The sequence below is a fragment of the Hoplias malabaricus genome, chromosome X2, assembly GCF_029633855.1.
Source record: "Hoplias malabaricus isolate fHopMal1 chromosome X2, fHopMal1.hap1, whole genome shotgun sequence".
Taxonomy (NCBI): domain Eukaryota; kingdom Metazoa; phylum Chordata; class Actinopteri; order Characiformes; family Erythrinidae; genus Hoplias; species Hoplias malabaricus.
In genome coordinates this window covers 19,554,257-19,581,774 of record NC_089819.1, presented here as the reverse complement: position 1 = coordinate 19,581,774, position 27,518 = coordinate 19,554,257, and the positions used below count along the sequence as shown (strand labels likewise).

General features: G+C 39.4%; 1 protein-coding gene across 1 annotated transcript; it reads right to left on the bottom strand.

Moving 5' to 3' along the window:
- Positions 1-4,514: 4,514 nt before the first annotated feature.
- On the bottom strand, positions 4,515-26,461 carry LOC136677478 (transmembrane protein 161B). The gene is made up of 12 exons (XM_066655033.1): positions 26,279-26,461; positions 19,222-19,325; positions 18,529-18,615; positions 16,944-17,038; positions 16,686-16,842; positions 13,276-13,427; positions 12,177-12,237; positions 11,821-11,961; positions 10,566-10,679; positions 9,693-9,867; positions 7,257-7,353; positions 4,515-7,128 (listed from the first exon to the last, which is right to left on the bottom strand). The coding sequence occupies exons 1-12, from the start codon at positions 26,279-26,281 to the stop codon at positions 6,860-6,862; spliced, it is 1,455 nt and encodes a 484-aa protein (XP_066511130.1). The 5' UTR covers positions 26,282-26,461; the 3' UTR covers positions 4,515-6,859.
- Positions 26,462-27,518: the final 1,057 nt, after the last annotated feature.

Here is a 27,518-nt window from a genome sequence, read left to right as displayed (position 1 = left end):
ATGCATTTTACGAGTCTTTGTGCCTGTAATGAGTTTCTTCACCTTCAGTGAAGGAAGAAAGAAATATTAACAACGTGATCAATGTAAGAGTCCTCTATTTCTCTAAATATTTCTTTAAGGTATATCACTTATTAATGCTATCCTTTTTTTTATTTTATTTAATGTCTCTTCAAGTATCTACCATAGGGAATAAAAGGAAAATTACAGGAAATATTATTATTTTTTTACATTAGAATCAGTTGTATTTTTCAGTGCAGTTTTTGCAATTATATTGTTCTTTTATTGTTTGCGTTAAAATGGGACAGGACTCGCTTATGTCATGATTTGCAGCAGCGAGCACGGTTAAGAATACTCCAAATATGGAAAAAAATAATGGTGTGAAAATATAAATTTCTAAAAAGCCATCGGTTTCTAAAAAGGGGGGAGAGAAAAAAAATATCTGCAAAACAGAGACCCTGCTTTTCCACAGAAAAGAAGAGACTCCCAGGTCGCTGATGCCATTTTAATTAAAGTGTTGCTAGGTAACAATGACACGGCGTGGCTTAATGGCCTCGCTTTAGTGAAATGAGGAGGGCGCTTGGGCACAAAGCGTGTGCTCGTCTTTTCTTTACCTTTGCATAGACAGTACCCCTCGCAGAGGGACATGCTAACATAAAAACACCCTTTCTCTCTCACTCACCCTCTTTTTCTCTTTTCTCTTCCTCCAGGATGGAGCACAGAGGCCACGCCGTGCCTTTCACCTTCAGAGTTGACTTACGGGTTCGAGGCTGCTGTGGCATGCTGGGAGTTTTATGGCGCCTGGCAACTGTCTCCAGCAGCAACCAGGAGACTGTCATGGCGAAGGGTGTGCAAACTGTGGACATAGTGAGAGAGAAAGAGAGAGAGAAAGTTGTTCTGTCTGTATTTGTGTATCAGAGGTGTAATAATTCCTTTTTTTTTATTCAGTCTGAGGCCAGTGCAGAAAAATTTTATGAAACTTTAATTACAAATATAGTGTTATATCAAATATCAATAGCTTTTCAACTCTGCATCAGTTTTTTGTCACTCAAAACCCCAAATTGTTCCATACTAAACATTTTTAAGATATAAGGACAATTTCTCTTTGAAATTAAGTGGCTAAGGTTTCACATACTGTTCACTTATGTGCCTTACATTCATACAACGAAATGTTTTCTACATTCACGCACACACACTAGTGAACACACACTTGGAGCAGCGTGCAGTCCTATATTGTAACTAAGCTGCAAAACAATAAGCCCCTTTTAAAAGAATAATTTTTGTGATGCTGTGAAAAACAACACGTTCACCTACATCTGCCCATTCATACCCCAGCAGTTGTGCCCCAGACATTCACACTGAGATTACTGGGAGTGTTTCATAAAAGTGCTCAGAACTTTTCCACTACCTGCAACGACAGGCCTCTAATAAAATAAGCCCCGATAATAAGCTCCCAAATAACCCTGAGAATTTATAATGACTTTTTAAAAAAAGGCCACTCGATTGAGTGTGAGTGTGTACTCAGATTAATCCCTGCCCCCTCACACTTTACTCTGTTAGGAGACATACAGGTGCTGAGATCTGATCACTGGATTCGCTGTCTTCAGCATTAGTTTGTATAGTTTTTCTATAATCTGTTAAAATTTGTTACACTCATCTATCTATCTATCTATCTATCTATCTATCTATCTATCTATCTATCTATCTATCATCAGCAGACATTTTTCCTGTAATTTTATATCTGTTTTAAAGTATAGTGTTAAAGCTTTTCTTCTTTCTTTTCTTTTCTTTTTTTTTTTTTTTTGAAAACCATTTTATTCTTTCAAATGTTTTTGACTATACTTCTACAGCTCTTAACCTTTTCTCTAATTGTCATAATTCAAGTAATCCCAGACACATTCAGTGATGAAAAGACCTGGACTGTGGGGAGACCAACTGTTGTGGGAACACCACCAGCAGCTTCTCTGTTTGAGTCAAATTTCCGTTTCTCAGTTTTTTCTTGAAGGCTTCACAACCTTTCAGAACCATAGTGTTGAGTCACCTTCTCACCCTCAAAGAATGAAGAGAAACATCTGGGAATTTCATCAAACTCTATTTGATTTTTTCTCTCTTCTTTTCCCTCTGACTTTACCCCTGTATAAGATTATTATATATTTGATCTCTCTCTCTGAACATTTTATGGAAAAATGAATTAATGGCTGTTTTGAACATGTATTAAATAAAAATGTAAAGCTATGACTAAAGGACGTAGTTATTGCTGGCAACGCATGGTCCACAGACTTCCATTGGTCTGCTCTCTATATGTGTTTTGATGTATGGGTGTTTGTTTGTATGTATTTATGTATCTGTATGTCTGTCTATTAGGGCCATACAATATGGACAAAATAATGAAGGCAGAAGTAAATGTGGGAAGTGAAGCAGCTCTTTCAAGGAGCAGTGACTAAGGGTTTATTTCTTCTAGGTAGACACACAGTGTGGCAGTAATGTATGCATGTGGAATACATCCTGAGCTCTTTCTAATTCTAATATTCTCTGTCTCCCTCGTCCTCTCTCTCTCTCTCTCTCTCTCTCTCTTCTGAGATAATGCCATAATTTACAGCCACGTATTGTGCGAGATAAATGATGGCGGCTTTTCATAGCTAATGGGCATTTCCCTTTAACAAATAATAGGCCCCATTCTAACAGGAGAAAAAAGAATTGCCATCAAGGGGTATTTCTCACCTTGACTTCTTATTTTCCCTGTAATGGACATAAAGAGATTTTTCCTCCTTTGTAGACGAAATACATTGACACTGATCGAGAAGTGGCTCAATTTTGTGGATCTGCTCGTGCTGATGTATCTTTTTGGAACAATAAAATTTCTGCTGTTTTTTTATTTTTTTTTGGAGGGGAGTGAGAAATTGTTCCTGTCATCTTAAGTATCGTGTGATATTATGCAATTAGATTTTGAGGGAAGCTATATATTCTTGGCACTGTTTCTTTAACTCTGATCACACACACACACACACACTGAAAAACACACAGTCTGTTGTAGTACTGCTGGAATCTCAACGTCCCTTGAGGGTTCCAATTGACTGGCTACTGACCCTTGCTGCCCTCGGACTGCTAGCCACGGCTTAAATGAGAGGCTCGAGGGACACATCAGAGGCCACTGAAGGTTAAATAAGCAGAGGTGGCTAGTACAATACTGACCAAAGACCCTCCTGATTATGTATGGTGCTTATAACATGTTTATATTAATACCATGTAATTGGTCATTCTTCACCTGTAGTCAGTGTCAGAACTAAGATAAAGGTGTTGTGTATCTTTTGTTCCTTGCTCCATATTTTCATACTTTATTTAGTTTATTTTCAATGTTGCTATTTTTAATATTTGAGAACAATAAAAATCTCTATTAATTAATTGATAGGACTTTATCATTTTATATCATTAATAGTTGGTTAAATGTTGGTTTGGAAGCAGTTTGAGATGGTGGTGGGGGGAGAAAGGAACAAAAAGATCTTTCTTTTGAGACCATGCTGCATGATTTTGATCACAAGGGGGCAGTCAACTCTGTTCAAAAACCAAAGCATTTTCTGAACCCAGCCTGTTGGTTTAGCAAAATCCCTTTCTTCCTTTTTTTGCCTCGCTCTTATATCAAAACGCTGCATTTGGCTCTCTCCCTGTGGTGATTTCTTCTGTTTTCGCCTATTAAAAACTGCCCTAGACTATGTAAAGCAATACATACAGTGTATGACAGTTCACAAATCAATTAGATGTTTTATATGAACATCCTTCAGCTCCAAACACTGCCCCAGATGAAAAATAGCATCCCACAAATACGCAGCGAGGGCTCCTGATCTACTTCAAGTGTCCTTTCTGTTTGCATTCATCTCGGGACAAAGGGGACGAGGTTAGGGTCAGCCATTATTGCAACTTTCCAGTATTTATTTCCCCTCTCTCAACAGAAATGGCACAATCATGGAATCCTCATTATGTGGCGGTAGACGACGACTAGGTGATTAAAAAGATACCTTCCCCAAAGCCGGTCTCTTGCTGGAGTGCTTGGGAACGATGATCCACCTGAAAAGGCCGCATGGTGGGCCTCAGTGAAGACGGCCTGCGTGAATGGAGCCTCTTACAACCAGAAAAGAGCCACTCTGACTGTTTGTTTTGGAAGCTGTCTCATTGATCCGAGGGCCAGGACGAAAAGGACAGGCTCGTTGTTCTGCTTTTTCCGGACAATAGCACTCATGCCTACCTTGCTCCAGTACTGGCCACTGGAATGCTTTTCACTCTGTGGGATTTGGGCCACCTCTTAAGACGAACAGTAAGCCTTTGCTTAAGTTAACATTCAGCTTTTTAGAAGAAAAAAAAAAAAAATCATACAAAATATCTATTGTGATTTTATCCGATTGTGTGTACGGACCTCGACATGTTCAATAAATAAAGTGTTTGAATCAAATTTATTTGAACGTAAAACATGACAAAAATGACATGTTCCATAACATTCATTTATTAAACACAAACTAACCAAAGTAATAAATAAAACGGAAGAATAGCAGTACTTAAAATACACTTAAGACAAACAAGGCCATTCCGACCCAATGGATTTTAAAAAGTGTCCCAGCTACTTCTCCACTAAGAACTCAATGGAGATTTAGAAAATAAAACAAAATTGTACATTTTACAAATGATTTGTCAATTTTGAGAAATTAAAAACAAAAAGGGTCAATTCTGAACCCTGAATAAAATGTTATTTGGCATTAGGGTTAGAAATGTTTAAAGACACAGACAGCATGGATGCCCCAAACAAAAGAGGCATTTCGTATGATTAACAGCTTTTTCTTCACTCTTGGTCTCTCTTCAGCATCTTGCTGAGAATTAGGCCTAATATAAGGAACAAAACGAACCAAAATCGGATATTAACGTGGCCTGGAAGTTAGCTTATTTATTTATTCTTTTTTTTTTTTTGCAAATATCAGAGTGTTTATAAGTCACAGATGACCAATAAAACCGAATGAAGCTGTGCAGGAATTTACATTACTCTTAAATCACAGCTACCATCCCAATTTTTAATGGATGTGCGGATGGTAAGAGTTTTTTTTTTGTTGTTAAAAAAAACAATAATAATATATTAATTTCAGTATTAATTTGCCTGATATACCACCTTCATTAGCAAGTTGTGTGAATCAGGAGAAAAAAAAAGTATGAATCAATCAATGAAAAACGACGTATTCATCAAAATTACATTTGAAAATATTAGGAAGGCTGATACATTCATATTGTGCATGCTCTCCAGATACTCCCAGTGGAGAGAGAATGAGGATAAGATTCATTTGTATAACTCTTGAGTTAAAAACACACTTTCATACAAAAAAAGAAAAAAAAGACACATTTGCAAATTAAAACGATATGCTTCTCTACGTGTGCTGCTTGAATGAGTTGTAGTGCAAAACCCATGTTTTTTTTACAGGCTGATGCTTCATTAATTCAGTATACTTCAACTTTATGCACCACTCTACTGTGGTACATGAAACACATTAACTCTCTTTGTAAAGAAGCCATGAGTTTTTTTCCCCTCTCTCACCATTGCTTGTACAATGAAGAGTACATCTGAGTGTTAACACTTACAATTCACAGCAGGCCATATGGTGCAATCACTGAGAATGGACACAAGCAGATGTTACACTCACAACAGATTAGGGGTTACAAGCGTACTTGGCACCTTAATATAAAAGCTAAACGGAAATCAATCCGAATACTAGATCCATGACAGCAAATCAATAGGGGCGACACGGGAACATGTGGAGCGCGCTCGCGGGCTCCGTTTGATCACGCTGGACCTTAGATTCAAAGCGAAATGTTTGACCAGTTAAACGATAAAGGAGGGGTGGGAGAAGAGCGCAGACCAGTGCTTTTTAGATCGTTTCCAAGATAGCTCCTTTCTTGTTCAAAATGCCCTTTTTAGATTTATGCCCGCCGGCAGCAGGGGTCAGCTGCAGCCCGCAGGCATTGATGTCTTTATGTTAACACTCGTTCGTCTGCTCACATGTACGCATTCATACACAAACACACACACACACAGTTAAATTAGCTCAGTCTTTACAGCTACACATGACTCTTCATACAGGGAGGCCGGTTAAGAACCGCCCCCACGTCCATGCAGTCCAAACAAACAGAACACACGTTTAATTAGTACACACCTCTCTAATGAAGGCCGACGAGAGTCGATGTACCGCTGCTTTAGTGCTTATCCCCTTCACCATTACACATGCTTCCTTCGGTTGTAACACTGGGGTGACCGATGCCCCTACAGCATAGCCGAGTTTCTACTTTGGAGGAGGCAAACATAAAAACCGACTTACAAAATAAAATTATAAAACCTGCTGTTATTGTGTTGTTGTTTTTTTTCTCATCATTTATCATCCACTCAGCTCAGATCTAAAAATACAGTATCTCAATAATCATTAGCAATGCGCATCAAAAGTTCCCTCAGTGTATTTAAAACAAACAAACAAACAAACAAAAAGGCTCATATAAATGTATCCCTCTGATTATTCAGCGCTGCCATGTCGTCTGAACCCAGCATAGGCCCCTTCCCCTCAGGAGAAACCCCTCTTTTCTTCTATGAAAATTGCAATGACATTAATTGTTATTACTATTATTGTTATTGTTTGATACAGTTGCCCGAACTTCAACTTGAGCGTTTTTTAAAAAAAGGACACCAAAGTCCATGGAGGAAGCCCATAAAGAGAGGAACTCTGATATGGTCGTGAGAGAGATGGAGAGTGGAGTTCCTGGGCCTTCAGCTGAGCAGTCCTGTCTGCTTTAGCACTGGCCTAGGTGGTGGCTCTCGAGGCACATGGCACCTCGCGGACTACTACGCAGCCATCAGGTACTGGTGGTAGAAGAGGCCGAAGAGGGATGTGGAGAACAAGCAGGCAGCGATCCACCATGTGAGAAAAGAGAGGAGGCCTCGAAAAAGCAAAGGGGTGAAAACGGTCCTCAGTCCCCCTAAAGCCACAGACAGTTGGGCTACCGTTTGTGGAGCTTGTGCTCCTCCTTGTCCCACTGGGGCAGCCTGAAAGTCCTCATTCACAACGCACGGTGAACCACTGTCTTCGGGGTAAATGCCCCAGGAATGTCCACCTGAGAGGAAACCAAAAATACATGGTTTTAACCAAGATAAAAAAAAAACCTAGACGCTCGCAGAAACAAAGTAAACCATTTTCACCTTGAACCTGGACATTGCTGAAGAACACATCCGATCTACTCACCTAACGTTTTTAGCAGCAAAGTCGTATGCAACAGCATCACCAGGGGTGCCACATACTGAAGAGCTATCACACATAGGTAGTAAAAGACACGTGCGACCTGAGCAGAAAAGGGAAGAAAACATATTTGCAGTTAAAAACAGCTCATTTACACAAATCCACTTCAAAAACAAGCTACTTCAGGGCAAGAGGAGCTCATCAAACAGACTTATGGAGAACGTTCAGTGGGAGCTTAACTATGGAGAAGGGAGCGAAAACTCATAAATTCTGCGGATGGCTGTAAGACCAGACACCGCCGCAGCCATTTGTGAACCTCACTTATGGCTTGGCACATCAAACAGGCTCTTTTCCTCAGTGCAAGCTTTGGAGTGCTGGGGGTTTTGATCTCAACTGAGTCTCTGCTAAGCCCAAATAGTGGGCTCATTTTGGAGCTCTGAGGGCAACAATACCACCCCATCCTTTTTCATAGCGACACATTTTCGCCATTGAGGGATGCTGCCATGGTAATGTAGCAATATTGAGCGAACGATGGATGTAGGCATCTGGACACATTTAGACACCTGTGTCTGGTGGGGGCAGCGATTCTTTCCCATCTTACCAGTCAACACAGCAAAGAATATTTGGACACTCATTTAATGTTGGAGTTGTTGCAGTAGCAACATCAGAGAAAATGCGATGATGGCTTTACACCGGAATAATTCATTGAAGTATATAAAAAAGTCATACACTTCACTGAAACAAACAGTGGGCCTCGGTGGAAACGGGTAAAGGAAAGACTTTGGCACTGATAACATTTAGGGGTCCATGCAGTGGACACGACAAATAATACAGTTTGTAATAAAGTTTACATATTTATAAATATTTCTTTGAGTTTATTTATGTGTTTGTTCACCATTCTTTTGGATGTTATAAATCTAAGCAAATTTTTTCATGAAAAATATTGCTAGAAATTGTTCAATCTAACCATTCAAGACCATGGGGACCCATCATACATCACTGAAATGTTTAGTATAATACAGTGGAACCTCTACTTACGAACACCTAAACTAACGAACTTTCCAAGATACGAACCGGGTATTTGAATATTTTTTGCCTCCACCAACGAACCATGACTCTAGAAACAAACCCGAGCCTCCGCCGAGCCGGCGGCTGGAAATGGCCTCTGTCCCCAATAGACGAGTCTCCCAGCGCCCAGACTTGAGTGAGCGTTTAAGATTAGCAAATTGTAGCTTTAGCAATTTAGCATTAGTGTAAATAGCAGACATCGAAATTCGTGCTAAGTTAAGCCGTATCTACGCTTCGTCTCCCCACATTCACCCGGCTACTCTCCATTTTTTACTAATTTGAGAGTGTTGTAAACATAAATCCGTGCAAAAAGGGTGACTTTCAGGGTGGGGGCTGGAACGCATCAATTACTTTTCCATTATTTTAAATGGGGAAAATTGACTCGAGAAACAAACTTTTCCACTTACAAACCGGGTCACGGAACGGATCAAGTTCGTAGATAGAGGTTCCACTGTACTAAACTTTTATGTTAAAAATCCAATAAAGATTAAATGGGACAAACAAAATAGAAATATGACATTAAATACTCATCAAAGAATGACAAATTCGCTCATCAGGGAGTGGTCCTCATACTCCAATAAACATTTTTGGGAATGAGAGCCCTCTATCACTGACTCGTATGGAAAGCTGAATGTGCTTTGTTTCACAATCCAAAATACAGTTTTTAGCAATATTTTATTCAATATTTGCATTAATCTACACATTTACATTAGACAAAGTAAATGTATTTTTGTTAAACATAGTAAATGTACACAGCAAAAAGCATAAGGCTCATCACACGTTACTTCATTTCTCATATACAAATATTTTTGCTTATGTTGCGTGATAACTATGTCAGCCTTCTGCTTGTTTAGGGAATGCTTACACAAGCCTCTATTAAGACCTCCCATTTTATATCAAAACGAGAGAAACACTGGTGAAACACAGTAGACATTGATTGTGATTGTGTTTGATTGACTTGTGAAACGGGTGCAAAAGACATATTTGCACATGTTTACTGTGGGCCCAAAGAAATAAAATTCATTTAATTTGAAGACAATCGAGAGAAAACCAAGATTCGGGTTCCGTGAGACTTTAAAAACGTCAATTCACAACTTGACTACACAGTTAAAAACAAGTGGCATTCACCATGTTATTCCCGATCATTTCCTGAGATCACCTTCATTATCACGTACTTACACATATCACATTTTTACAAAAAGTGTTGAGATAAGAAAACGTGTTCTTGAAAATATTCTTCAATACGACACACTCTATACCTATTCATTAAAGCAACACACAGAATGCTGTATCATCAAAAAAATCAATCTGAGGGTTCAGGATGATCCTGTTAGACAAACAACACAGGATAAAGGGATGCATCTACCCACTCACCATTTTTTGCAGGTCCACTGTGCTGATGCGACCTGCTTCTTTCTTCATCTGCTCCACGCCCTTCTTGGCCAGGTTGAGGTAAGCCTGCAGGTGGTGCCGCATCATGGCCAACCTCAGCGCACACAGCAGCAAAATGACCCACAGACGCAGTGTATCATACGTCTTCTCTGACATCCTGGGTATTACACCAATGTTAAATTAATATTTATCTATTTGTGAACAGCAATGATTTTTTGCTTTTTTAAGAAGACATCATTCAGGTATGCATTCCTCTAATCTCTGCTCTGTAAAAGTAACAATATACATTTCCCATTACACTTTATTTTATATTGTAGTAGTTTAAAGTCTAAAGTATTGGAATATACACCAAGAGCTTAGGCCAATTTTCGAAAAATGGCAAAAAACTAATATTTGAATAATTACATGTATTTTAGGCTTTCTTTTACTTGTTATGTACCCTTTTGTTTTGATTTTAAAGAATGATAGTTTTGAATAATGATCAAAAATAATAGAGCAAACGTGACATTGCTCACGTTTTCCTTGTTAATTGTACCCCCCAGGTGACAGTTTTGGCACCTTACTCCTATGGATGTTCTTAAATGACATGTCTATTACTGCAGGTAAGTAAGTCTTTGTATATGGCTAAAGAACCATAGAATTAACAGCAGGTAGTAAAAGCAATTTAACCATGGTCCAAAATTGTGTTAAGCTTCACTGTTGTAAAGCTTGTTAAAAAAAAAAAAGAAATCACTGGTTTCTTGACACTTCCTTATTATTTTATTCCCTCAAAGTAAAATAATACATTCAAGATTTCAAATATTAAAGTTCACAGCATCACAGCTAAAAAATACCGATGTGAAATATGCAACTTACAAAGGCACACTTTCTTTCCCCAGTGTGGGATTCATTATGTAATCCTTGGTGATAGGCTTCACCCACAACAGGACCATTATTAAAGGGGCCAAAAAGTTGATATGCAGCAAAGTCCTGCAAAACCACCAGAAAAAAAACGACAAAGAAACATCAAATATACACATCCTCACTCTCTCATATCAAGAATGCCTCTAAAACACATGGCCTCAAGCATCGATTTTCAACAGGTCCTTGGAGCATTACTGTTTAATAGTAAAACCCAGAGAGGAACACTGAACAAGGGTTGGGGGGTTGGGGGGGTACGACACTGGGTGGCCACGAAGGGCATGAAGGGCCCCAACTGTAAAGCACTGCGGAAAACCCAGTTATTCCAATAATGATTATTTATTTATTAATAGGAACATGAACTATATCAATTTTCAACAGGTCCTTGGAGCATTACTGTTTAATAGTAAAACCCAGAGAGGAACACTGAACAAGGGGCTCAAGCTCAGGCTTAGGCCAAGAAGAGTGGTAGAGACTGTGGATTTTAAGAAAAAGGACAGGGAATAGGTTGGGGGTAATCCGGGCTACAGAAAGGAGTAACTATAAGCTGTGGAGTGAAATGGATATGGGTCTGGAGAGCTGGCCATACTGAAGTGGATTAGCTGAGGCTAGTGGGGAGTTCCTGACCCTCATCGCCAACCTCTCCCATGACACACGCCCCAGTGCCTGACGCAGGCTGAAATGGAGACCAGGTCCATCTGTAATAGTATTCATCTGCTGACTACATGAGGCAGAGGTCATGTGCAGGTGGACTGTGAAGAATTATGTGCAAATGCTAATGTGGTTACAGTGTCCAGGTCGTTTTTGCCGCTATAAAATGAGCCGGCTGGACAACTGGAAACATTGCTCTGGAAATTGGAATGAGTCTGTTGTAAAATATGTATAAAACATTGGTCAGGAAGTGATAGAACAGGGTAATTAGGACATAGTAATCAAAGAGCTTTCTAAGATTTTACAAAGGCAAAATTTTATGCTAATTATTTGAAGATACTGGCTTCATAATTCAGGATAACTCCCAAAAGATGCTGAACAAACAAAAAAGAAATTGTAATGGTAAGTATAATCAAGCTGGAAGGCCGAAGGAACGCTAGAGTGAGTTTATTTTTTGGTGCTGATCATTTGAAAACTTCAGTGTTCACACTATGCAATCGATTTAAATGGCAAAATAAAACGTCTATTCTATTAATTTTAAGTTTCTAAAGGCACTCACTGTGTGAATTTGCCAGTGTTCAGGGTGAGGGCATCAAGATGCATCTGGGCCAATCGCAGACCGGGGAATGTGAGGAACGCTCCAATCAGAGAGCAGAGCAGAGCCAGAATCAGCTTAAAGGTCAGTTTGGATATAGGACCCCTGGAGAGAAACAGACAGAAAGCAAAGCTTTTTCACAGCAGGATTACACACAGACACACACAGAGACAGAAAACACACATACACATGTAAAGAGTCACAGACACAAACTAACAGAGCCTGACACACTAGCAGAGTTCAATGCACACACTCACTCACACACACACACACACACACACACACACACACACACACACACACACACACACAAAACTCACTGGGATTCAAGGCCTTGGTTCTCCAGAAACTGCACAGCACTTTCAGAGAAATTTGCAAAACCTGAATAACACAAAAAAGCTATAAATACAGGCTTTTCGTCACAGTACTTTAAGAACATTATTATTGTGTCAAATATTTTATTTCCTTAAAAACCTGCAGGCTTTTTGGCATGACAGTGTAATAAAATGTTCCCCAATCCTAATGGTGACTACCAACACACCTTCCTTGATTCATCACCTTATTAACAAACCTAATTAATTAAAATCAATGTTTTAGTTTTGGAGCAGAACATAGTGGCCAAGTAGTAGAGTTGATACATTGAGTGAATCAGTTCACAAATCAAGTTCAAACGCAAATCAATGATTCAAATCATTGTTTACAAGCACATGCTGCACATGCTCTGACCTCGTGTACACACAGCCATGGGGAAACTCTGAGACGACACACTGCTCGCCTTAAACACTGGATTATACTTCAGAACGTGTGTTTGTGACTGAAAACTGAGGAATAACAGATTAAACGAGTCACAGAACTTTGATGGAGCTCTTATTATTGAGTGTTTTCTACAATAGATTGATTAATAATGGATCACTGGACATAGCAAAAAGCCACATGCAACTGAACGAATTGCACCTTTGGGGGTTGGGGGGTTGGGGGGGTACGACACTGGGTGGCCATGAAGGGCCCCAACTGTAAAGCACTGCGGAAAACCCAGTTATTCCAATAATGATTATTTATTTATTAATAGGAACATGAACTATATCAATTATATCAAATTTAAAATTCTGGTTTTGGACAACTTGTATGAGGAAACTGAGGTTAAATAAAATGTGCCAGTCTTGGAATCAAATAGTACATGCACAGTATGCTATGGTCTCAAACCTGTATTTAATTTGGTTTTATTTTTGCATACAACTATTTATTATCAAAATGTATTGTTTACATAGCTGGGCTACTTGGGACCCCCAATAACTAAAGCTTTGCTCCTTTTGAAAACCAAGTAGGATGTGACCCTGTATGAACAGAACTAAATTTAAAACATTTACTGAGATTGACACACAGCAAGTCAAAGACAAACACAGAAAAAAATGGTTTTACCAGTTTCAAGTCCAAACTCCAGGTAGTTCTCAGTAACAATAAGGATGGCCATGGCTTTGACAAAGAAGAAGAAGGCAAAAGTGATGCAGAGAGAGCGCTCCCCACCTTCCTCCAGCTTAAAGTAATGAGCCGTGAGGGAGAAGAGGATCTTTCTGAGTAAATCGTGTTAAGGAATGCTTGTATAATGAAGACACTATATAACCAGGCACCCCTTTTAATAAGTGAATTCATATCTGCTTTTTTCAAGGTGCACTCATTACTGACACATGTTTAAATGTGCACCAACTGTTTGTATATATAAGCTTTGTTAACCGAATGGGACACTGATACAAAGATCACAATGGCCAGTACTAAGCATCAGCGAGAAAAAAAAAACAGAGCTGTGAAACTGCGTTCTCTGGAGTGATGACAAGCTTCTAACTTTTATTGTTTATGCTTATTTTCACACCTAAAAAACTCTATTCCTTGTGTTCATGGGACTCATCTGGGCAATAGGATCTTTTCGCACTGTGCAATATCTAAATCTGAGATAACCTACTGCTGAGAAAGTTAAGTGCTAACCGATACACTGTAATACCTGTTGAATCCTACAAATCCAAAGCTCCACTTGAGGCTCAAAACTTTTTGATCCTACATTAACATGGGCTCAAAGGGATCTGTAGCCCCCTGAGCAGAGCAGTAGCCTTTGATTGGGTCCAGCAGCTGTGCTTTCAGGGAAGCCGTCTAGTTGACTACTTTCCATTACTATAGACCACTTTGGAGATGCAATACATCTAAATCAGCTTCATCTGATAATGGCCACCAAAAATTTGTAGCTTTTGGACTCCCTATTAAAAACCCTGCCAAAGGAAATGAGTTACACAAAAGCAAGCTACATCAAATCAAACGTGCCAAAATCACATTCTCCAAGCTGAAGACCCAGCTACCAAATTAAATCATTCACTTTTAAAAAGTGAAAGACAAGATAAAGCCTATTATCAGTGGGAAGATGTCCAGATGTGTCCTCTCATAAGGCCAGCATGCCCGAATCTACTGCAGCTGATTACACTGGTCCGGGGTCAATCATGTGGTTGCATAGTGCAAAATCATGGAGGACCGTAGAAGGCCATCTAAGGAAATGTCTTGGTGACCATCACTTTGACAAGGTCATTTCTCCATCACATTCTCTCTGGAGCAAGCCAGGAGGGTAAAAAATGGCTCCTTCCTGACCACGTCCATCCATTTGCACTCACACAGGCCTATCATCATCCTCATCATCTTCATCATCCCGCCAGCCAGCCTCCCTCTTTCCCCATTCCCTCCGTCCTTTTTCCCAGGCAAATCAGTCTGGTGGGCCATGAAAATTGGGTGTCCAATCTTCAGTAGCAGGCAGTGAGTGGGTGAGGGGCAATGCATATAGCCACCGAGAGATTGATCCTCGTGGACTGTGCCGGGGTTAATGTGTGTGATTTAACGGCCAGCGAGGAAGAAAAGTAGCGGGTAAGAGGCAACAGGTGCTGACTCGGGGGCCTTACATCACATAGTGGCCGAGGCCTGCATTTCACCCAACTGCTTTCTGACTGCATAAATGGAACTTCTTTCAAAGAGGAGGTTGTTTTTAAACATGCACATACTGAAGGAATCGCATATTACACGTATTCTCAGAATTATGTCTGAGTACAAAGCCTTAAAGAAACTCAACAGCACACTTTCTGTTGTCCATTCATCTTTTGAAAAAGCGAACGGCAAATATTTTCACTCATGATTATTAGCAGGAACACAGAGGTATGCATCTTATTAATAACAATTGTTATATATCTTAGTGTGCATCTTATCGGCAGGTAGTGCACACATGGGCTTACAAAGGCATGAAACTGCTTTACATTTTGGTCATTTGTATTCTTTCGTCAGGCATTGACAGAGGGTGGACTCTACCAAGGGAAACATAAAAAGCTCAAACAAGGTTTTATTTATTATTTTTTATGAGATATATAATGCTACAGAAATTCAGAGGAACCCCCTTTAGCTTTAAGAGAGTCTGATTAATTTTCATACCAATGTACTGAAATTCCAAATAAGAAAACTGTCACTGAGCAAATAATATATACATATTTATATATGTGTATCACTGGCAGTTCATATAAAATATAGTAATATTTGGCCAATATTTTACATCATAAATTCTAATTCCTTACAGTTTCAGTAGACATCGATCTGGATTGTCAACACCTACCTTGTATCTACACTCATTGTCCATTTTTTCAGCTCCACTGACCACACAGGAGCACTTTGTAGTCCTGAATTTACAGACTGTAGTCCATCTGTTTCTCTGTATAATTTCTTATCCTCATTTCACCCTGCTCTTGAAAATGTCAGGACCCCCACAGTGCAGGTATAATCTGACACTGACTTGGTGGTGGTGTGAGTGTATGCTGCGCTGGTGTGATCAGAAACGACAGTGCTGCTGGAGTTTTTAAACACCGTTTATTCACTGTCCACATTCTTAGACACACCTACCTTGCTAAGAAGTCAGAGACAGAAGCTCATGTTGTGTTATTCTCTACTCCATCAGTGGACAAAGGGTGCCGCGCACAGTGGCCTGGATATTAGTGGTTGGTGAACAATTCTCGGTTCAGCAGTGACATTGAGAGGTTTAAACATACACTACACTAACATGAACTAACAATAACATACACTAACTTACCACCAACAGGTCTGTGTCACTGCAGCACTGAGAATGCCCCACCACCCAAATAATATCTGCTCTGCGGTGGTACTGTGGGGGTCCTAATAACTGAAGAGCAGGCGAGTTACAGTATTTAAAACAACAAAATACTTCTGTATGGTCAGTGGTGCTGATAAAATGAGCAATGAGTGTAGATACAGGGCAGGTGTTCCTAATCCAGTGATCATTCAGCGTGTATCACATAACCTTTTGGGTATTTGTGTATTTTTCATAAATCTTATCCACTTTAGATGCTTAAGGAAATCTATTTCTGTGGATAAACAGAGGTTTAGTTTATATGGACCCTGCAAAATGTGCTAACATTAGTCTGTTATCTGCCCATACCTCAGGCATAAGTGGAATAAATATTGTGACCAAATTCACCGCTTAGGAATATTTTAATCCAGTAAAACTGATGTGATGTTAGACAGCATTTTCTTCTTTCATCTGGCATTAAAGTAAACAGCAGGATTAGTGAACTTCTGAGGTAAAAAATATTTCACAATATTCATATACTCCACAGCACTTTAAATCCATGCATATGAAAAAACATAGGATATCCTGTAGATTACTTATTTGTTGGTCTGAGGACATGTGCAGATTCAAGACTAAAGATTCTTTGGATCCTTTTAGATCGAGAGCTACAGAACTCCACGCTAGGCTTCAACCAGAGTGAAATATTCAACGTTGCTGTTATGAAGGATACACGACAAAGGCCAGCACCAGCAGACTCCATACGACACTGATGTTCATCTCTCCACTTGGCTCAGCCATGCAGAAATACAGCTCAGTGATGAGGTACACTGCTGTTGCAGCCACAGTGAAGTCCACCAGCCACTGAAACTCTGGGAAGTAGTGCAGAGCTAGCAGAAAAAAATGACTGATGAGATCTTCAGAGTAGACAACAACTCGGCATATATAATAATAACATCTAATGATCTGAAGTAGACAGCATTGTATATACCTAGAGTGTCCACTTCTGCAATACATTTTGTTTCCAGCTGGAGGTCGATGTCCTTGGGAATGGTCACTGGCTTGTCTATGTGCCCATTATATTTCCTAGAATTGCAACAAAAAATGAAAGATATTCATGACATGTTGCAGTCAGAGTTAAATAAAGCAGCATTCATGCAACCAATATTGCAACAGTTAGTTTGGAGTGATTAAATTATTATTATGCCAGTTGATCTGAATGCAAACCAGTTGTAATCAACAAGGCAATCATATTTCAAAACAGAGGAATATGACATCATATTTACAAAATTCCCTCCTTGAATAGAGATACCTACAAGGCAAACTGGCTTCCAGGTTTGTAATATAGGCCGTATCAATAAGTCACAGCTTGACAAAATCCAATTACTGATACGGAGACCTATACAGTTCCCCACCTTTTTATGAAACAGATTCTGGTGTGCTCACATGATGGTGATGCCATTATTTTCTTTTCAAGATCACTGGATACCAAACACCAACCAGCAACATGAAGTAGAAATAGTTTCTCTTTAATGCAACTGAGGTGCTAGCGATTTTTCAGGGGTGACAGCAAAGGAAATATAACTTTATTTCAAGCGACAAGACTTGTGTTAGAGTTGCATTGCCTCAGATCCAAAAATTGCTGGCAATTATACTGTGAGAGGTAGAGGACTGCAAGAATTGGAGAGGAGAATTCACAACAAAACTTCACAAATTCCTCTCTCAAGCATCAAAAAGGCATTATTTAGCAATAATAGTTTCATAGAACATAAAAGGAACACGTCAAATATGAAATGTTTGATTGGTATTCTCTCAGGCCCAAAACATCATAGACAGATTTGCTCAGTCTGGGCTGCACATCAGTGTTTACACTTTTTTTTATACACTGAGGATTAGTACATTTCTTGCTTTTAAAAAAATAGCTTTATTCTATACAATGGTCAAATCAAATATTTCCCCCTAGTGCTCAGGCTGTTTGCATGAGAAGGGACTGAGTGTGAGGATGAATGTTGAGTCTGCTGGGAACAGCGGGGTACTGGAAGGGGAAGGGGTGTGTCCATGGGCCTCAAGGATCAACAGGAGCCAGTGTTTGAGCTCTCTACCCCATTGCTCTGGACCAGCTGTCCCAAAGAGTTTTCTAGGCCTCAACATGGCCCAAGTATAATGGCACTGTAGGAATCACTGGCTCCTTTCGTTTGATCTCTGGGTACCTGCTTGACGAAATTGTGCGGGAGCCCTCCAAAGAGCAGAGGAGGGCTTTTACATGACAACAGAAGGTGGACATAACAAAACTGGAAATAATAAAAAGGTAGGTGTATACAGCCTCATCTGCTTTTTAAAGGAATTATTAGAACAACACACTTGATCTTCAGTGCGCATCTTCAGATCAATAGAAGTAAGCCCATACTCTGTGAATTAGCCATAATTAGCAGTTGAATTAGCCATAATTAGCATATTAAAAGGTACACTTTTACTGTGATGGTGAACAACATATATTTAGGGCTAAATCTCAGCTCTGCAATTCAAGAGGCTAGCAAAAGACAAGCTAAAAGATAAAAGGAAATGCTTCTACAGACCTGTCCTTCTTGCTCTTCCCTAATTTCTGGTGTTTTCCAGCCAAACTCCTTAACTCATCTTCCGTGGGATGCTGGTACCAGCGCAGACTAAGACATGAAACACAATATAAAGAGGTTAGGAAAGAGTAATGATGCAAAATTAGCTAATATTATTTGCAGAGGTAAAAGATAAACATTTAGCACAACCTCCTCAACTTTCTTTGGAAACCATCTTGTCACAAGCCCTGAGAGGGCTGTGCTGGTTTCAGTTGTTTTTATCTTTATTTATTCATTAATGAAAACTTAATTATGGAACTCTCCAGGGCAAAACTTCCAAGTCCTGTGCTTGAGCCAGGGAGGGGGGGGGGATACATCCAAAAACAAGTACTCATGAATTATTGAGCCAGTTCCGAGGAGCTGTTTACTCTAAACACATATGGCGCTAATTAGGGGAAAGCAGGCGTGGCTCATGGTGGTCCTCTCGGGTTATTCCACTTTTTGATGCTGCCTTTTGGTTTACTGATAAGCCATAATGATGCATCTTTGGTAGGCCCTTAAAACTAACAATAAAAGCAAGTGACTTGCGCAAAAGTAGATCATGCTGATTCCTGAGGAACCTGCCTTTGAAATAAAAGTGCCAGGATGCGATGTTAGTTAGAGCAATGCAAGGGTCACTTGAGCTACACAACAGGATCCAAAGCATTTCCTCATTACCTGCCACTGCAAAGGAGCCATCTTGCAAAGGAGTAGTGAGGTATAATTTTCTGAATCACGCAGGCCATTACCATGGTAACCACCAGCTGCACGCTGATCACACCCTAGGGGGAAAAGCACAGTACGAAAATTAACACATAAATAAAAAGTAGGCTAATAATATTTTTACACTGATTTATGGACATTATTGATGAAGTTATAGCTAAACAAGCATTTGACTGAATTTGTTTCCAATTAAATTAAATTTAACATGAACTAATTTACATGTAATAAGGGGAAATATCAAGCCATTTATATCATTGGGTACATTTCAATTAAAAAAAATACTGCTTCATTTAAAATTCTTGTAAATGCTTGAAGATGAAAAAAATGGTAGAATTGTTTGAATAGCACCGTAGAGTTATGGAGTGAAACATTCTCAGATATCAGCAGAGGTCATTAGCCAGTGTTTTTTTAGTGAAAAGCAAAAATTCTTACTGCATTTCAGACAGCCTGCTGAGGCAATATAAAAGACAGCAATTTCAGTTGGAAAACAGACTGCATATTGCAAATTTTCTGGAGTTTCTCAGTCAAGTACCAAAAACCATAAATGCCATTTCAACACAGCATCAAACTGCTCCAGCTAGTGTGGGAGGACTGCTGCCTTTGCTGGGCAATCTTACCATCCACACCAGTGAGGCACAGTTGGTGTCCTGCACTTGATGGAGAGACAGGAACCTGCATTCAAATTACCGCTGATCTCTGCAAATTGCTATGTGCTTGGCTAGCCACTTCAGAAATCACAGGGATTTTATGACAACATGGCTAGCAAGCCACTCTGGTCCGGTGGAAGAGAAAATCATCAATGAAGTCACAGGTGTTCAAGTCCATGTGAATGACCCAGACACATCTAGTGTCCGAAATACAGATGAAAGAATTGATCCATTTGTTTCTTTTTCTGCTCAGCCACAAACTACCACAATGCATACTTATTTAATTAATACAAGGGAGTCAATTAAGCATGTTTCCAGTCTTTTCTATGCAATGAATAGACTTATGTCCATTTTACATTTGTGTTGATTTGCTGATACCTATCTGTTAACTCACAGAAAATTCATGAAAGCATAGTTAACAGCCTCAGATTTGTTATTTACAAAACACAAACTTCCATCACTTTCAACACTCTCTAAATGCTTTGACAAAACAGTGTTAAGCCTTATCCGGAATGGATTAGTTTGACTCGTGGACATGGGGTAGAGTATTTACTACAAGAGTGTCTCAGTGATTTTAATCCTGTCCAAATACACCATTTCATTGGGCTGCCAGTGGACAGATGTTTCTGGTGGTTGTAAGTAGATATTGCTGGGACAGCTGTTCAAACAGAAGTGACCGTCTAAAATAATCTAGTAGCCCTGCTGTGTATGATCCAGAATGTGTGACGGCAGTACATGAATCAAGTAGCCAATTCCATCTCTGTTATATTCCCCAAGAAGTCTCATCCAGCGCGAATGTACCATAAACATTTAAGTATACCACCCTGTGCTCGCTGCACATTCTGTTTTTAAGGATTAAATACTAACTCTAAAAAAGTACCCCAGCTACAACTATGAAGGTACAAGAACAATATGTAGTTATTTAAAAAAAAATAAAATAAAATATAGAAACATAATATGACATGTCCTAGGAGGCTGAATCCATTACAAGAGGCAAATAACCATTAGAGTCATAGGTTCAACAACATATTACTGCTATTCAGGTTCTTTCACTCAAGAAGCTGTCTAAGCCAAGCAACCATTTGCACAATTAAGTCTATCTAATAGGGTTGCATGACATGGACAAAATACAAGTAATACAATTACACCATTATATATTAAAGCAGTGTTATGGCTTGAAATACATTACATCCTCAAGGTTGAACCAATAATTTGACATGCTTAGCCTGTATTATTTTAACTAAAACTGGCTTTTTTTTTTTTAATTTGCAGAAAAGTTGGGACTGTTTGTACAATGCAATAAAAATAGAATCTGTGATGTGTTATTATTCCTATTTTTCCCGTGTTTTTATTGAACAGTTGAATTTTTTTTATTTTTGTAAAAAAATATTTTTAAAAAAATGTAGAAGTTGATGCCCGCAGCACAATCCAAAAATTGGCAAAATAAGAGTGAAAAGTTCATAGAATATTCAAGATACAGTTGAATCTTAAAACATTCCATAATAAGCAGGTGAATGAGCTTCCACAAAAGCAAAGAAAGATTTAAGTTCACCACTCTGAGCCAAACTTTGTGACTGTTAAACAGTTCAACAACAATATTTATAATGTTCAGTGCAAGACTTCAATATATTTTAACATACACTGTACTAATATTTATTTTTTAAAATTGAGGTCACCTCTGTATTTGTAAGCCAACACTGTTAAAGAAGTACGTGACTGTACTTTGGAAAAAGTTTATGACATAACACTGCTACACCAAGAAATGCAACATTATTTCTGCAAAACAACGCCAGGCCTATTTCTCTGTGCTACATCAACATGGCCTAGCAGGTACAGAATGCATTTGCTTGACTGAACTGACTGAACAGCAAACCAAAGAGGGTTGAGCCGTATATTGAGTATTGGCTCAAGAAGAATGCAGAAGCATTCTTAAACGTCACAAACCTTAGTAGAAAAAGACACCCCTAAACCAAGAACAACAGCAACTGAAGTGTTCATCAGGCAGCAGTGGCACCATTTTGGAAGCAATTTCATTTTGCCCAGCCAAAACTTTTAGGAGAGTGCTCTATCAATCTAGAAATACAACAGACACATCTATATAATATGTGTGTCACAGAAAATATGGGTCTCTCTTGGCCACACGAACACTCACCCAGAGGTAAGTGGGAGGGCTGGGCCTGACCCATTACTATAAGGGACTCCAAGAGGCCCATAAGGGGCTAGTTCCAGAGGGGAAAATTGAAGCAGCATGGGTACACTATCTGCCCTCAGTAGCACTGACACAAAATACACAGGGGCCAAATGAGGTCTGAGGGGGGCCTGTGCAGATAAGCAGCAGGTCCAAGAGCTCAATTGCCAGGCCCTTCTTCACAAATTAGGCCTGGGCCAGAGGAGATCACAGCATCAGCAACTTGCAAAAAGATAGGTTGGGATCCTTGGCATGTTGTCATTTAGGAGTGTTCTTAAGATGAGCTGTTGTGTAGTGCTTTCAGAAAACAAGTATTGTTACTTAATGCATTTTATGAGGGAGGAAAAAAAGAGGTAAAAGGTGCACCAGTCAATTTTCAAGAATTAGCTAGTTGACCATTTTTTGTCAGAATTTTAGCTTTATTTAACCTAAACTCTCAATAAATGAACGCATATAACACATTCCCAGTCATATCTACTATGAAAAGTAGCAACATTCATTCGCTATCTGCAAATGATTTATCCTGATCAGGAACCTACACAGCATTATTGGGCACAAAACAGGAACACATCTTGGAAAGTCTCAGTGCATCAATCTCAACATCTCCATCGTAAGTGTGTAGAGAATTTTCACTTCTAATCCACTTACAAATACGTGTTTTTTGGGGTGTGGGAGGAAACCGTCCAGAGGGAAATCCATGCAGACATAGGGTACACACAATTAACTCCTCAGAAAATTACTAGAGACAGGGATTGGACCCCGGGCCCTGAGACTCTGGAGCTGTGTGTCAGCGACACAACCAGAAGCATGCAAACGTGTAACAATAGTAACAATCTGCAGAGAATCAGATGCTTATTTGGATAATGAATGAAATGCCAGATGTGATCTCCTAACAAGAATGATTAAGGATAACAATGAGAAATTGTGGGCTTGATATGGGTAATTATTGTCTGACAGACCACAAGCTTGCAGACAGCACATGGGCACAATGGAAGATTGTGCCCATGAAAAAAACAAAAAAAAAACAAAGATATTTGTTATGCTGTGAGGAGTTTGGTGTGTTCTCCCTGTGTCCGCATGGGTTTCCTCCGGGTGACTGTCTGTGAGGAGTGTGGTGTGTTCTCCCTGTGTCCGCGTGGGTTTCCTCCGGGTGACTGTCTGTGAGGAGTGTGGTGTGTTCTCCGTGTCTGCGTGGGTTTCCTCCGGGTGACTGTCTGTGAGGAGTGTGGTGTGTTCTCTCCGTGTCCGCGTGGGTTTCCTCCCACAGTCCAAAAACACATGTTGGTAGGTGAATTGGCGACTCAAAAGTGTCCGTAGGTGTGAATGTGTGAGTGCATGTGTGTGTGTTGCCCTGTGAAGGACTGGCGTCCACTCCAAGGTGTATTCCTGCCTTGCGCCCAATGATTCCAGGTAGGCTCTGGACCCACCGCACCCCTGAATTGGAAAAGCGGTTACAGAGAATGAATGAATGAATGAATGAATGAATGAATGAATTTTTGTTATGTGTATGGAAACATGCTATATGTGGAAAGAATAAACATTACCAGTATTTCCCCATAGGTTTCCCTGTGTTGTGATGGTGGTGGAGATATGTTAATATATGGAAAATTTATCTAAAAGAATTTCCAAAATTATCCACTCATATACAAATCTTAACTAATTCAAATCACATGACTTGAATGGTGCACAGAAATCTGTACAGTTCTCAAAAAATTGATAAACATAGGTAGACTTTTGTCTAAAGAATACAGACTTGTGTCACCAAAGACATGACTCTCAGTGGTAGGCCTCTAAACCTAGAACCAGACACAGACTAAACATGAGTGACCCATACTTGCCATCGTATTCCTCTTATTACGATGTTCTGTGGAATTATATTTGGAGGGATTCCACAATGAGACTTTATTACGTTAAAAAAGTAATCACTGTGTATTGCATTTTTAGTAGTTACACCCCAGTCTGAGGAATGTCTGCATGCCAGCAATTTGACAGCATGCGTCAACACTGATAATACTTATTGTAATAATGTTAAATGGTCAGCATGCATTCAATGTTTTTAATAACCTACAATAACTATGATTGTGTCTAATATGGCATTTCATTAGCTAAATACTGAGTCCTTCATGGGCTGAATCAGGTAAAATCACTGGGCCCTCTAGAAACGGCACTTGACTTTGCAGACACAGTGTTTACTGTAACACGATACATTACCCATTCATAAACATACAGTGTATACATATATTCTGTGTGCAGTCACCTGTTCTTTAAACCAGATGAACTACCAGTAACTACCAATATACAACAGACAAATGCAATGTTTCCTCATCACTTACTCAAAGCAAACCACGCTACAGTGTAGATGGTTCTGGTTCTTACAACAGATATTAAAGCAACTCAAGGCTGGGAAGACAATTTTTAAACATCTATTTAAGTATATTAACACAAATAATTGGGCACGAGGGCAACACATTGGTGGTGTCTTGATACAGCACTTGGGTTAATGTGTTAATATTTTCATCTTGAGTTTACTGAAGCACTTACCCAAGTATTATACCTGAGTATTTAGAGTAGCACAGTGAAGCATATAAACATTAAATGAAAGCCAGTGTTGCACACAAGCGACAACCTAATTTGCTAGCCACAATATAAAATGATATGACACAATACATATCAATATACAGTATGATACCATGCAGCATTGTGGCACAGTACCAGTCCTCATGCCCTCTGCATATATGATTGGCGTGTTGGGGCAGTAGTGGGAAGAGTGGCCAGTGAAGTGTGTTCCCTCTGTTAAAGACTCGAATGTCTGGGCGCAAAGTTGGAGTCAGCGTGGAGCAGTGTGTTTGTTGTTTACTAAATGAGTTAAAATAAGTATGTTACAACATAATAATAATAATAATAATAATAATAATAATAATAATAATAACAACATGCTGTGCTATTTTGTCACACTTCTAATATTTGGAGATATTTATGAATGCAACAATATCAAAAAATACTTCATAGATTAGAAACAGTAATCTCCATATAGACTCTCAAAATGATGTACCATCTCTGACACCTAGCATATGTGCCTGCCTGGCTGACTAAAACAGTAAGGTTTTCTAGGATTATACACAAAACCAAATAACACAACTAAGCCTTAATGTGTGCTTATCATCATTTGAACACAGTGCAAACACAGTGTCTTAAACATGGAGGGCATCTTAAGGTCAAAGACAACCTTGAAGTGGATGGTGACGCCTTCATTACACCTCCACCTGAGCAACCAATGTCATCCATAGTTGGGAAAAGTGGGGCTATTGAGAATTACCACTCTGTTATCATTACATAATATAATATAAGAAGGAAAATTGGTACTAAAATACTTTCCCAAAAATCTGTATTCAACTGACTATTCAACTTAACTAGGTTAAATACATCATACAGTAATTTAAGTTAGAAATCTTAGCATATATTATTCATAAAGTTGTGAGGAAACATTAGTTTTATCTCTGAACGTAACGTTACAAGGCTAAAATAAAGCAACACTATCACAATGAAATACAGTGTATTTTGGCTAATGTATTAGCTTCGAAACTTCACAGCAAAACACCTAGCTAAACCAAACTTAAGGCTTTTAAATACTCTTGTCTAGTTAAGTATATATTACGCTACGGTTTTTCGGTAACCATTCTATGAAAAGAAGAGAAGGAGTGAGAACTGCAAAGAGAAACCTTTTTAAGTGCCATTAGCTAAACCTAGCCTGGCTGTACAGTGCTCAGAGATTGAGAACATGGCTCAGTGCCAATTTGCTGAGAGATGCCTATGTAGTGTGCTGCATATGTAATGAACCTACAGGCTGCACTAGAAACAGGACTAGATTGTTAGACAGACATTAGAAATGTACAGTTCACGTAATTACAAATCATACTTTATACTCTAATTTGGCTATAGAATCAAATATATAACTATACGGACCTAGTGCACTATGTAGGGAGCAAGAGGACAATTTGAGACGCGCCCCAGGTTTAACTGTGGAGACCTGTGCATAGATTTTAACGGCCCTGTTCATAAACGGCAGCTCAGACAGACAGACAGACAGGAGACGAAGTAATGTATGTGAGGAAAAGAAAGACGTTTGCTTCATGAAGATAGAGTGAGCACTATATTTATTACGTCCTGGTTTACTCACCATTTTTCTGCTTTCGACTCAGCGCCGGTCACTCTGCGCAGACAGACAGCAGCTCGGAGCACATAAGCCTGCTTCTACCGCAGCTATTCTCACAGAGGAACGGGTCAATGGCCAGTTTAAACCCACATAAACTGCTACCTTCACATTACTGACTCCAGCTAGATCCCCCCGCACTGTTTTCATCTGCAGTAACAGTAGAGGTCACGCTGCGATTCCTCATTCACAGAACACCGCACTGAACGCCTGAAATCCACTGTAATTAAATTGTACGCAATTAGTCTTCAAAGTGATCTCTGTAGCAGTACTAAATTTATGATGAATATATATGCACCCTGAAATAACCAGAATTGGGATATTCTTGTATTTAAACAATATTTTGGATCCAGCGGCATACAGGCAAATCCCCTGTCTTCCCTCCACCAGACGCAGGACCCCTGTGCAGGTTCTGCTTTAAAGCGCATGTGAGGGGTCTGCCGGCGCTGATCCAGTTCTGCAGGAGACCGAGCACAAGACACCCGGGTTTAACCTGTATTACCAGGTAGTTTGTATCCCTTTTCTGCTGCCACAGTATCGGGTTACTTTAGATTAAAAGTTGTAACACTGCTGTGAGGGTCTGATTGCATTCAGCACCATGCAAGCCCTAATGAGCTCAGGTACTGAATTTTGCATTTAATCAAACATCAAAGCACAAACACCACTCCAACTCATCACGGAGGTATTGAATGGAGCTTAAGAAATTCAGAGAATATAGCTCCACTGCTCCACAGCCCAGGGCTGGATGGCTTTATTTATAAAAACCCATTTTCTCAAAAATTGGGGCATTTTTAAAACTGTGGTATTATCAAGAATCTGCTTTGTTATATGTCTTGAAACTCGTTCAGGTACAAATAAGATTTCCAGGATTCACTGACTAACTTAAATGTATTTTGAATAGATGCCTGGTCACCAATGTGTTATCATCTTAAAGTTTAATTACATCAGCTCAACTGTCTGGTCACTCTTGTCTAATTCTTCTGTTCATGAAGTGCTATATGTTTTCAGTTGGATCCAGATCTGGAGAGAAGGCTGGCCACCCATTAATCTTACACACTGAGTGTCTGCACTCTCAGATTTTCACTGTGGTGGTACCTTTTGCTGTCACTGTTTTGGCACCCTTAAAGGTCCATGCCTTTAGTTAAGGAACATATTTGTACCATTTTCCATAATATTTGTAGATATTAAAGTTGTGTTGATATATATA